At 41.2% G+C, this 14,154-nt stretch overlaps 1 protein-coding gene across 1 annotated transcript in view; it reads left to right on the top strand.

Moving 5' to 3' along the window:
• The window catches only part of LOC309441366 (von Willebrand factor D and EGF domain-containing protein-like), a gene marked incomplete at its 3' end in the record, with an annotated part of 173,842 nt that overhangs the window by 26,012 nt on the left and 133,676 nt on the right, over positions 1-14,154 (top strand). The window contains exon 2 of the mRNA XM_082055997.1: positions 12,036-12,220. Within this exon, the coding sequence (XP_081912123.1) occupies positions 12,036-12,220 (185 nt within the window). The remainder of the gene's footprint in view (positions 1-12,035; positions 12,221-14,154) is intronic.

Below are 14,154 nucleotides of genomic sequence, written 5' to 3'. Positions count from 1 at the left end.
TTTAGAAGTCCCATCCGTGAAAGCCTGTCCCACAGCTAAATGCCCTTGCCAGAAACTCTCTGGCCTAAGAAAAGAGACATTTTCAATCTCATTATAGTCAATAAGCAGAGACTGGGGTAAAGCAGAAATTGTTTTTAATATCCCACTCCCTGCTTTCTGCTCTTCAGGGATACCATGAGGCAACAGAACATTTTGGTACTGAACTTGTAGATCTTCTTGCTGAAATTATGCATCTTACGAACATAATTGAACATGGGGGATCTGCCATGGGATACCCAGGTGCTTGGGGCATTGCCATAGGACATGTCAGACCTGGTTTCACATCAGGGTAAACCAGCCAGCTCCAAACGTGCCAGATGAGCCCAAACTCCCTCCCCTCTTGCCTCTTGTTGCTCTCCTGATGGGTCTATTCTGCACCCCCGGCCCTGGGCACATCCAGTGCCCCTCTGAGCTTATCCACTGCTTGCAAAAAAATTTGTATAACTCAATTCGACATCAAGGCTAAAAAGGTTAATGGGATCCTCATTTATGAATGCAGAAAGATGAACACTGCAGAGGATAAAAAATAGAAAGCCTTCTTAAGGTCACCTATGAATAAATGTGAACAGGTGTAAGGTCTGCACAGCAGCATGTGGCACCACCGCTTCTCACAGACTATCACAGGCAAAGCCCTTCTTATTAATGGGCTGACAGGTGTGTTATTCAAACTGCAGGGTCAAAAACATCGTTACATTGCTGTGATATTCCACCCACACCATGGATCCTGGAGGAGATGCACTAGTCAGCCTTGCACATAGGACCACAGCCGACTCATGCCCTGGGTTGCAGATGTAGGTCCATGGTGTGTCTTATCAAGGAGCATATACCTGCCTGAGTGGGAATTAAACCTTCTCTGAACTGGGTTAACGCTAGAAAAACAAAAGTAGAGCTGTTGAGGCATCCATGCTAAGTTCTATCTACATGTGCTTGTGTAGGATACAAGCAGATGCCAGACAGATCTACCCATACAAACTCTGTTCTCCAAACAACTCATAAAACACAGAGAAATGACCAAAGCCTGACATTCACCAGGTTTCACATAATCAAATTTTACAAGTTTCAAAAGCAACTCAGCAATGACTGCAAATTGCTAAAGAATAAAGTAGCAAAAGATGAATTGATTGCCTGCTGTTTCTTTGTGTACTAATTTGCGTTATGGCTTTCCAATCTGAAATTGCTTGAGTAGATTTTTGCTGATTTTTTTTTTTTTTTAGCTCAAATTGCAAATGAAATGACTGTGGTAAACTGAATGCATCAAGTATAATGAAGAATTGATCAATTGTTATATTGTAGGGCTTTTCTGAGCAGTGGTTTGTAGCCTATCTTCTTAAGATGAAAATTACAGTTATTAGCCAATTACCAAGTAAGAATGCAAAATTGACTCTGGTTTTGATAACAGAAAGATGGAAGAAAACCTGAAGTAGTGCATATCTGCCTGTATTTGCCTTGTTTTACCTATGGATGGTGATAACACAGGTAACAGTTTTTGTTGACTTATTCTCCAGGAAAATAATTAAGCTCTGGTTACTCCCTCCTTCAGGAATGCCTTTTTTAAAAATAATCTTTTTCAATAAAAGGTTAAAAGGTAGAGCTCTATTTTATGAAGTCTATACTTGGTGTTATTAGTCACGGAGGCAGAGGAGTAGAATTGAAAGCTCAGCATGGAAATGGCTCCATAGAAATAGGATTCATCTTGTCTGGTGAGAAGAAACTTTCCTGCATTACCACTGTCTAAGAAAGAGATCAGTTCCCATCAGGAATACTCCACCTAGCAATCTGATTTTATTTACTTTCTAAAGAACTAGAAAGAGCCAGGGCTGCACCTCCTGTAAAAAACACCAGCACCACATTGGTTATGGTGGAGAAAATACCCATCCCATCCCAGTAAACCCCCCCCATCTGACCAACCACCGGTGGACGTAGCTGGTCTCCTGGCTCAGTAGGTCTTCCAAGGACTCCAACCTCCCCAGTGCATTTGGAGTCATTTTTAATTGAGCATCAATTTTAAAACACTCTGATCAAAGTGAGTTCAGTGTAAATGAGAAAAATTTGATCTACCTTCTGCACAGCAGGTCATGATCAAAACATCTGCCTATAATACACACCATATGGGGCAACAATTGTCTCGTGTTTATTCCTGTGCCTCCCTAATCCCGTGTCCGCTGTGGTCGTGTGTATCAGTACCTGCAGCTCTACCAGGACAGCCAGAGAAAGGCATTTTGCTTTACACAAGTGTAATTATGGAAATGTTTTTTCTTATTATGGTAATTACATCCTAAAAGATTGCACAGGTAGCAGCTGTAAATGTAATGAAGACTCAGCTGATACCAGCTGAACTGGTTTTATATCAAAAAGCAGCGTATAGCTGAAGTCCTTACAGATTCCTGAAACCCTCCTATTTTTATGATTGCTGCTAGTACTCCTGGTAAATAAGCAGAGATCTGAGCAGTAACCAAAGTATAGACGACCGAACACAAAAAGGAAAATGAGTACCTGTTGGAACAGCTAACAGGGACTAAATTCCTCTAAATGAAAACAGTAAATGCATTTATCTGGAGGTTTTAATGCACAAGTACTGAATGCCTTGGTCTTTCATGGTATGAATAGGCATCAACAGATCTCATTCAAGTCATAGATATACAATGGGCAGCACTTTCCACAACCAGAGGTATGAGATTCCCATTAAATATCACCGCAGCAGAGGGAAATTGCCATCTGGAACCGACTGTCCTGTTTCTATAGGAGGAAGGCACTAATGCATTTTAAATTTGAAGATAATTATGGCTATATGTACAGAAACCACATCTTTTAAATGCTGAAGAAACAGTGAGGATTGCTGATAAACTTGGTTTCTGCAAATCTATTAGACTTAATGTCGCGCTTCCACGGTTGGGAGTACACATCATTATCTTATCACGCTGGCCAGGCAGGCCGACAACTATTTCTGGCTCATGACCTTTAATTTTAATATTTTAAAATCCATCCGAAGTGCTATAATGCATGAGGAGGGTTTTTGCCTCAGCAGCAGGAGCTGCTATGTGCTCGAGTCCATGTTGCGTTGACTGTCTCCAAGTTTTGAAGAGCTGTCAGTCTGTGAGAGGATAAGGACAGGGTCAAAGACAACCTGAATTTTGGTAGGGAGGTGTCGAGATGTTCCAGGCTTGTGCATTATTTGGGAAGTGGAGCGTGCCCATGTACATTGCTGCAGAACAGTAGCGAATAGAGCTTCACTCTAACAGCAAGGGCCAACCAAACCATTCCTCCTAAATGTCAAAACCCTGACAGAAAAGCCCATTATAGCCATGTGAGGAGTGTGCGGCTGCCGAAACCGGTATTGTGCCAGTGAATGGAATGAGTAACAGCGATGAATAATAGCAAAACAATAGCAGGAAAAATTGCCTCGTCACCCTGCATACATTAGGAATTAAATCACACCCAGGACAAATGCACGATTCGGGCATTTGGCAGCACTAAGCTGCCTTCAGTCCGAGTGCCCTTATCTATCTGCCAGTCTCTGCTGCATCCTGGATGCACTGACAATAAGTCAGCGGCGACACCTTCCCCAACGCCGTATCATCCACATCCAGAATTAAATTGAAGAAGTGGGGGGAAACGTGGCCAAAAATCAGCATTTGCCATGGGAGCAGTCTGGAAAAATGTGTGGCTCGCAAATTGTAATTAGCCCGCGTCGCAGTTGAGGCATAGAAACAGCTCCAGCTCTCAAAGGGGTAAGCCATGGAAATCAAATTTCCATCTGAATAGAGCCCAGTGGGTTCTAAAATCAAAACACATGAGTTCGTTTTTGCTACTGCTATTTAGGAAAGCAACATTTGCAAATGTATGTTCAACTGAGATTAGGAGGTAAAAAAGAACCTTTTCATTTTGTTTCACTTTTTCATTCCGAGGGATGAGAGCAAAATAGACTAATCAATAACAATAATTATAAATTTCTTCTTATTGATTGCTCAGAAGTCCTTAAAGGCATCATCATTAACTTAAAGATAACTTGAGGAAATTTATGAGGTTTTTAATTCTCTTCTGACACAGCAATAGTGATTTCTATATTCAGACACTCAGCCTCCCTGGCTCCGAAGCTGAGCCACAATTAGTGAGGATGAGACTTGGTAAAATTTAATAGACTAATTGACACAATTTGGCTTTGTTTTTTCTGACTGGCACATTCAGCAGATGAGGCTGTGTTCTGCACTCCAGAGTCACCTGTCCCCTTCAGCTGCCCATTGCTCTTTATCTGTGTGATCATGTTTCCTCCCCGCTGTGCCCATCATGTTCATTGATGAAAGATGCCAAATAGCGAGTCCTGGAGACTGAAACATTTTCAAGGACAACACCTCTGCTGGAACCTTCTTGGTTCATCCAGGTCAGCTGGCCACATGTTGTCCTTGAAAAGAAATACTTGGTTCCTTCATCCTACTTAGGAGCAGTGAATAAAGCACTTTCCAGTGCATCTCCTGTGACAGAGCTCCAAATTCCACATTAAGCTGCCCAGAAGCTGCTCAGGCTTTGCTCATGGATTTTTTTTGCATGGATGCCTTGTTTTCATCTGCTTTGTTGGCCTCCCTTCACACCTTTTCTGGCCTTGTGCAACGTGTGGCTCCCTCTGCCTGCATCCTCCTGTGTGATCAGTACATAGTGCATTATTCTGGAAAGCATTCAGGCAAAACACACACTAGAAGTTTCATATAATCAATTCCTCCTTTCTAAACCACAAGTTAAAAATAGACATGCAAGCCAAGATAAGAGGTACTAGCATGAATAAAGAATCATTTTCTCTGGCACTGAACGTTGGCCCTTGGTTTGCCAATAGTATATTGCTTTACTTCATAGAAGACCAGGATGACAGGTGACCTTTTTCCCAGGCAAATGAAACTCAGATGCATCTTACAGAAAACATATTGAGATTGTAGGAGGATTTTTTTCAGATATACTTTCAGGGCCCCGTGCTATCGCCTCTATGCAGGAAAAAATAACTCCCTACAAATTAAGTAATAAACTCACTAATCCTGCCTGATGGCAGCATTCTGTAGTAAGAGTTTCACTTACATATAAGTACCAAATATTGAGGGTGATGAATAAGGCACCCACGGGACTGACCAGTGTCCCTGTCTTTGGTGCTCAGACCACACTCTGGCACTGCAGGAGTTTCCAGTCTAAACCTACTTGGAAGAAGAGCATCTACTCCATAAGACAAACATGCAAAAGAGCCTTTTATTGAATGCCGAGTTCCCCAGGTTAAAAGAAGACTTTCAAAACAGTGTAATATCTAAGGGGAAGCATTAAGCCACAGACACCTAGAAGACGATGTTCCTGCTTGGCCCCATTTTCCTTCTTAATTCTGTTATTCAGTACAACAGCATGTATGAAAAATGTCTTATTCTTTTCAGTGGGTTCTCAGTCTCTTCCTGGGTCAAATTTTCTATAATTACATTCACTTTACACAATAGTTCATTTATGTCTATCAGTTTTGTCTTATGAACACATTATGACTTGTTCAAGGCCTGGCCATTATGAGTATTCAGTGTTTAGACAATGTGCTTTCTTATCATTTCAGTTCAGTAGGAACAACTTCTGCTTCTGCATTATCTGAAAACAGCTTTATTTATTGGCTACCAAGGTTTTTATAAAGTTACTATGTTTTAGCTACCAGAGGATCATGCATGGTTCAAGCATTTCTATGTAGTGATCATATTCACAACACATTTCTGCCTCTGAATTATTTTAGGAATAAAATCTTTGTCATCAGCATGCAGAATAATCACATTAAATCTTAGCAAATATTGGTGAAATAAGGCGGCAACTTTCATCTGTAATAAACTGACAGATGTTTCTTAGCTACAAATGCATTCTCTATTAATAGACCACTGTTCAGATGGAACCTGCATCCACCAAAATGAAGTTTTACATGTTGTCAGGTCAGAGCCTTCTGCTGGTATTTTGAACTCATCCGTTAAGAGCTTTGAAGGAGTTTCCCAACATCAGCCTTCCTTTTCTGCCCAAACTCTCTTTCAACATATAGTAAATCATGTTTTGGGGAAACAGATGGCACTACCACACTGAAAGCTTCAGCAGCACTGGGCAGGGCAGTGGCTGGAGATGAAAATATTTCCCTCTGTCTCTAAATCAGAAAGAGAAGAAAGCAAAGACATCCTTTGTCTGCGGCCAGTTTGGAGTTGTGGTTTAACAGCCCAGGCATTTCAGACTGATTTTTCCAAATTAAGATCTTCCATAATTTTCCTGTGAAGAGGAATTCAAACACTCTGGAAAATGTTTTGTTCCACTATGGATTGTAGGAAACAAGAAGCGGAAATCTGAAAATCTGCCATCTACCGTTATGTCATACAAGTGTAAAAAAATGAGTATTCTCATACATAATTTGAAATATACCTATATATGTACATATACTATATACTAGTTACATGTGCATATTTTCAAACGTCACACTTAAAGCTCCTTGGCCCCCCCCCCCGCCTCTGAGCTGATGGGCAGCCCCACTTCCCCAGCCCTGGGGCTCACTGTGATTTTGGGGGGAGCTCCAGCCAGGCTCCCACGATGTGAGGCACAACATTAAGAAAGAAATCTGCATCTGGAATACATCCTTCCTGGTCACAGAAGTGTTAGAGCACATGGCCAAGCGGTGCTGTTCATTAGCATTACCTCAAACAGTCAGGGGGTTTTCATTCACCCTCCACGCAAAATTTGTTTTGCGATCCACCAGCTATTCCCCAGAGCTTTAGAATGCCCTTTAAATATATTGCATGGCTGGCACTGCTTTGCCCAAAACAAACATGAACCTCAGGCTTGTGGACTATATTTCTTTCAGGGTTTTCTAGCTGCCATCACCTATTGATATTATTTGATTTGCAGCCGCTATTCAAAGCAAACAAACAAAATCTTAAAGCTTCTTAAACCTTCCTCCATGTAAGCCACTGATATTTACTGGGAGCAAGAGTGACAGGTAGAGCTCTAACACACCCACACTCACCTGCCTTTAGAAATAAATGCAAATGTTTGGTGAATTATTTCAAGTTTTCAGCCTGCCGCTCCAGTTTTCCTGGCATCCCTCCCTGTCATGTCTGATGCTTCCTGCCATGGTCATGAGCATCGGCCAGGATGGATGGATGGACATTTAGCGAATGCCTGGTGGTCCCCACAGCAGCATCTTTTCCACCATCACTGCCCAAAAGTGCACAGGTGGCTCGGCTTCTTGTAGACCATCCAGCTACCAACCTGCTTGAAATAAGCTCCAGCCAGATGATGTTTAAGGTGTTAAATGTGTGGGCCTGTGCTGGGGGTATCCCAAAGTAGTGCCCTGAAAATACTCTCCCAGCCTCTTGTTTGGCTGGTCCCTGGTATAACCCCATGGAGCCTCTTTCCCCCCAGGCGCAATATTGAGCAACCCATTACAAATGGACTTCTGCCCCCAGGACCTCCTGACATGCATGTCTCCCTCCAGCCACAGTCATTGATGTTTCCTTTAGCTGGGAGCCAAACCGCAGGTCCACAACAATATTTCAGCATGAAACCCCAGTTCAAATATCTACTTTCTGTTCATTTGCCATCGGATAATTCTGGATGCTTCCACCTTCTGCAGGAGGCTCTCCCCAGCAAAACCATGGGCTGCCCCTCATTTCATTTGCACATCACTTCCCACATGTTAACATTGGCATTAACAACCACCTTCGTTATGGCTTCGACAGCGACAGATTCTCCCCATAAGACTTGCTTTATCATGCCACCAGAGTTGTTCAAATACCATTTTCACTGAGCAGCTGCAACAGGTATTATTTGTTTGCTTTTTGTGCCAAAAAGGAGATACTCAGTGTCTCTTTGCAGCAAGTTGCTGACACAAAATTGTTGGGGTTTTAAAAAAAAAAATGCTTTAAATCTAGTGAAGCGAACAAATCCTCATGTTTTAGCAACAGCTCCCTGCCTGTGTCGAGGGTGATGGTGGTTCCAGAAGCAGCTCTTTGCAGGAGACTAAAGCACCAGCCACCGTGAAACATTTAATTCCAACAACACTCTGGGCCGAGAGCAACAAATTCTCACTGCACAGTTTAATTTCTTCCAGAAGGAAATCTGAATGATCATAACGGCAATGAGCACTCAGCTCCCTGAAAAGCCAGCATTTTTTTTCATAGGCCCTCTTAATGCAATTATAGGAATAGAGCTAGGCGATTAAATTAGATGTGTAGGTTTCTCCTACATAAAGAAATAAATATTTCCCTTTAAAGGCAATCTAGCCTGCACACCACAGAGTAATGACGACTTCAAGTAAGACATGGATGTGGACTTTTATTGCTCCCCACAACAGGAGGGCAATTGTGATACTGAACACTTCATCACTGTACACAAACGTGACATCTGCATCTGACTTTGCCATTAATTAAAAATTAAGAGGAAGGGTCCATCTGATTAGAGTGTAGCTGCAGTCACCACAAGGTACAAGCAGGCATCCCTCAGGTGAACAACCAACAAGGCTCTACTGTATCTTCTCAGGGTTTTCCTACATAATATTTTCATAACATAATCTGATTACAGTGATGCCTTTGTTTTTTTTCCTGCAGGAAAGGCAGTAGCTATTAACTTGTACCATGGCCCACAATTTACATGTTGAAGTTTACCGCCATTGTGTCATAAGGCCATAATAAGCACTGTTTTACAAGGGAAATTCAATAATCGAGGGATTGCTTTGCTCATGAGTTGCTGCACAAGCCAGCTGAGCTTTTGCTGGCACTGTCCCCCATCTCAGTGCCATGGACTCCACAGCGTTTCGGTCTGATCTGCACCGGGTGGGAACAGAACCCGTCAGGGTGGGAACAGCACCCGTCCGGGTGGGAACAGCACCCGTCCGGGTGGGAACAGCACCCGTCCGGGTGGGAACAGCACCCGTCCGGGTGGCTCCGGGGGAGCTGACAGCGGATCACTGTGCCTTGCTGTCTCCGCAATGACAGCCTTGCAAGCATAACTAGGCCCTGTCACGGGTATATAAACATATTCTGACATCTAATACAGAATAAAATACACCTTTAGAGGTGGTGGCTGCTTGAGACGGGACTCCACGTGTGCCCTTTGGGGAGCGAACACATGGATTTTTGTCCTAAATACCATTAAATTTAAGGAGTGAACATCCCTGTCCTTACTGACCTTCCCTGCCTCTCCAAATCTCTCCCCGTCCTTTGCAAGTCCCATCTGAAGCATTCACTCTTCTAATGCTAGTATGCAAAAAAGCATTTTCTAAACTACTGCAAACAAGACTACGTGAAGGATGAAAAATAATTAGCTGTGTCTCAGTGTCTAACATATTTGCATTGTTTAGACAGAGTAGTTAATCATTATAGGACCACAGCATGTTGTGTAAATTTGGATTGTAAGTAATACACATCGAGCAGAAGGTTATTAATTACATTTAAAGGGAGTATTTGATATTATTATTATTGAGAAAGTGAATGCTATTAATTATATTACAGTGCTCTGGCAGGATTCCTGTGGCAATACTGTGCAAAGAACTATTTACTTTTAAATTCTTCTTTTTGTTCAGAAAGGAGGTTATTTAGGGCAAGCAAAAGGCACCACAAGCCAAAATCTTGTTCCCAATAACACTTCTGAAGCACCAAGTGATATCGAAGGGGTCAGCGAGGGTCTGCATTTTTAAATGGTTTTTAAATATAGGGTAAATTTTTCATTTGCCTAAAATAGCTGGTCTGCTGAAATGTCACTTATCCCCTTGGGTTGGGAATTGGCAAAGGACAGTCTCCATGTGGTCCCCACTGCTGGGCCCAAATCCCCAGAAAGGACATCTGAGGGAATCAGATTTAATTAAAGGTGCAGTATTTCCAAGTGTTCCCTCACTAAAATGGCTCTTACATGTAGAAAAGCAAAGCTTAAGGCTCTGCTTTTTTATTTAAAAAGGTAACTGTATTACTTCAGCTGGATTTTGCTTTGGAATTTCACTATTGCTTTGACCATTTAGTTCTCTGAAAATTGCAATAAGGGCTCTGTTACGCTAGATTTTGTCCCCATTTGTCTTGCATACCATTGCCTTGCCTTTGGCACAATAAAAATAATCTTTAAAAATAGCGCCATAAATGGATTGACTTTGACCTTCTGAGTATCTTGTCAATAAAATATAAATGATAAATCTGCTTCAGAGTGCCACTGGCATAATATTAAAGCAGAGTTATAATCTGAAAAGTGACATTTGAAAAATGGTATTATGGGGAGGGGTCTTACTCTCTTGTCAACGGTGTCACATAAATACGCTCTTATTTACAGTGCAAAGGGGTGATTTTGCTAACTGCCAGGCTCGCTCCAAAAACCAGGTTGTTTTATTCCTGCGATGTGCTCTTTGTCTCTTACATCATCATTAGCAATTAAAGATTACTGCAGAAATTAGCTGAGCCTTCTGTTGCAGATGCATAAAGCAGCTTCTGCTCAGTCCCCTCCTGTGACCCACTCTGCAGCGCTAACGCAGCAAAATCGGACTTTGCCTCATGGAGAAATAGCCAAGACAACCAAGAAAAGGCTGTTGTTTTCTACGTGATCAGCTTTCTGAAAAGAAGCCTTTCCCTGCAAGGCTTCTTTTTATTAGGTGATAAACTACTGAATATTCTGTAAAAAAAGCAAGAGATGTATTAAAATAGAGGGGGCAGGCATGTAAATAAACGTACATCAAGGGGCAGCAGTTTTGATCCAAACTTTGTGATGCATGCAGAGCAGCTCTGCTGCGTTTGGCTTCAGAGATAAACACACCTCAGGCAAGTCTGACCCACGGCTTTAGTGTCTGCAAGCCTAACTCGAGCTTACTTCTAAAACCCCATCATATTTTTGTTCTTTCACCATTTCTTTTGCTCTTTTTAACATTTCTCATTTTCATTACTTAACACATGTATTTTAAAGTATGTAAGTGCACTTTATACTTCACCATCAATTTATATCATGATTTAAAATGCTCATGCATACAGCGAACTAAATTAAGAAACATTTTCAAAGATCACAAGGCTTTGGAAACTCAAAACATTGATTGCTGAGGTGGAGCGATCCATATGCTAATCCCTAAACTAGACTGAGATCACATTCAAAGGGTTAAGGTCTCTGATTCAGGTACGTGAAAATCTAGATGACAAATCCTTCATGTTACCAAGCTTCCAATATTATATATTTAATTCTAAATTTGATCTTTTCCCAGTGTTTGCCTTCAAAGTTAGCCCAACCCTAAACTGAACCTGAACATAAGAGCAGGGATCTGGAAGGTCACTATGTACTTGTACATGTTTAGCAGTCTCTTTAAGAAAGAGTTTCCACAAAGAAATCATTTGGGTTGTGACCCAGCATTTGAAGTAGTTGGGAAAAAAAAAACAAACAAAAAACATTTTTAACCCCTAGAGGTATTATTAAGTATGATGTTTATAAAAAGGTATTTTAAGAAGGAAAAGGAACTACTGGAGAAGGTCCAGTGGTGGGCTACCAAGATGATGAGGGGCCTGGAGCACCTTTCTTACGAGGAAACACTGAGAGCGCTGGGTCTGTTCAGCTGGAGAAGAGACGCTGAGAGGGGATCTCATCAATGTTTATAAATATCTCAAGGGTGGGTGTCAAGAGGATGGACCAGACTCCTGTCAGTGGTGCCCAACAACAGGATGAGGGGCAACACGCACAGACTGAAGCACAAGAGGTTCTGTCTGAATATGAGGAGAAACTTCTTTACTGTGAGATGCCAGAGCCTGGAACAGGCTGCCCAGAGAGGCTGTGGAGTCTCCTTCTCTGGAGACATTCAAACCCACCTGGACACCTTCCTGTGTGATCTGCTCTGGTGAACCTGCTTTAGCAGGTGGGTTGGACTGGATGATCTCCAGAGGTCCCTCCAACCCCAACCAGTCTGCGGCAAGAGGATGTGTCCCCGTTTAAGTGGTTATTAACAGTACCCAGTTGAATTAAACTGAATTCACTTATTCAATCATTGTCCTTTTCCCTCATTGCAGCTCCCGAGTGCTCTCCGGACGGACACCACATCCTCCGCGACCCCCACCGCAGCACCAGCTTTGACTCGCTGGAGCTGCAGCGAAGGGCGACTCGGGACCTGGTTTGTGACCACTCCTTGCCCCCAGCATGGTACCGCTTCATGATCAACAACAGGCCAGCGGAGATGCCAACCACGTGTGTCGAAGTCAGTAAAGCCTAAACACAAACCCTGGTCAACTTAAATAAATCCTTACATGTGATTTTCCTTTCCAGCCACCTCTATTGTCTCATGGCCAGTAGAGTGCAATGGGATAGGTGAGCGGTAATGGGAAAAACACTTTTTCTAATAATAATAATAATAGTACTGTCACATCCAAAAACATTAGTCAGAGACCAGAATGCCTGTGACCTGGCCATTATTTAAACATAAAACACAGCGTTTTCCAGCTCTAAAGAGAGATATTTAGCAACCCATATGTCACCATAAATTATACTTTTTTCAAGCAATTCTGTTGCTTTAAGAATGGATTCTGGAACCTGACTCTTTCCCCATATAATTTATTGATTAATTAGGAATATTAATTAGGATTATGTCCTTATTACGAAATCAGAAGGGAAGAATCGGAAAAATGAATATGAAAAGCATTTCTCTAGTCATATAGAAGGAAATGCTAAATCTGAGTCTTCTTCTGCTATTATAATTTATTGTATTACTTAGTTTCATAAGTATGCTAGCTGCTTTCTAGAGCAAAAAAGCTCCACCACAGAAGACTGCTCTCTAAAAAAGACAAAACAATAATTATCTGCTTTCATGTGTGTTTAATATGTATGACAATAATGTTTAACTTGCAAATCATTGCTGCTGGAGCAACTTGAGACCCTAACTAAAGTCACTGCCATCTCAAATAGAGCAGCTGCAGGAGGTTAGAATAATTGCAAACACACTATTAAATAAAATTATTCAGAAAATAATAAACTAATTACCATAAATGACTTTAAAGATGAAATATTCAATCTAGAGTACCAGGATGTTTAGTATTAGGTGATGCTACCCTAGCTGCAGAACCTTCTCAAAATCAGCAAACAATGCTCCATATCCATTCAAAATGGACCTGCAAACTTGTCATTATAGAAAAATATCTTAATCTAACATTATATGAAATGTTAGGAGATAATTGTTACTTCTATGGGATTTCTAACTTTCTGCATACACAAAATATAAATCTAATTAATGTGAACAAATTGGCATGATTACTATTGAAATATTCATTTCATGGCAGGTCACTGTTGAATATCCCAGTGAATTATGAAGTTTATTTTTACACATTACTCAATATTCTATAAAACTATTGAGTTTGCCATTGTATCTCAGCAATTTCAAGTATATAGTAGTGCTTGACTGCATGAGATTTCTTTCGAACAATACATGCTTTGTTTCTTGAATCTCTTCTCTGGAGATTTACATTCAGGTTTGTAGAGCTATATTCATTAGATTAGTTTCTTATCTTGTAACGTAATTCTTGCCATTGGTTTCTTCATTATTGTCTGAATGACAGTAAATCTCTGCTTCTCTATGCTGATGAAGGATTACATCTGTTAGATGTCACAACCGGAAGAGTAAGTTTCTTTTTGATCTTCACCTTCTAAATCCCTCTCTACCTTCTATCTTTTCCACTTAATTAAATCATTGTTTAATTTGGTTTTCCATTTAATTTGAGCAAAACCTCTGGAACAAAATAATTTTAGTAACTGCACAGCTTCCACTTCTTAATAAGCAGTTATTATTGGACATTTCAGCCTGGCTGGAGTGAACTGATTTTAATTAAACAAGTCAAAGACAAAATCCTGAACAGATAGAAGAGAAACCAAATAAAGCCTGAGAATCCAGCAGGAGAGTTAAAAAGTACATTACTCCAGCACGTTGTAAAATACATGCCTGGTGATAGCCTGTTGATACTGGCCAGATACAATTAGCTGCTTATCACTGGATAAGATTAACTTCTTAATTCAAAGTAATTGTAGATAAGGATTCTTGTCACCCAATTGAGCTCAAAAGAGATTTAAACTATAATGGAGATTTAGAGGTCCTGCCCACCTGGGGAGAGAATTGGGGCAGGACAAGCAGCAAATGCTGGGTGG

The sequence above is a fragment of the Streptopelia decaocto genome (assembly GCF_964273445.1).
Source record: "Streptopelia decaocto genome assembly, chromosome: 6".
Taxonomy (NCBI): domain Eukaryota; kingdom Metazoa; phylum Chordata; class Aves; order Columbiformes; family Columbidae; genus Streptopelia; species Streptopelia decaocto.
This window is presented reverse-complemented; position numbering and strand designations above follow the sequence as displayed.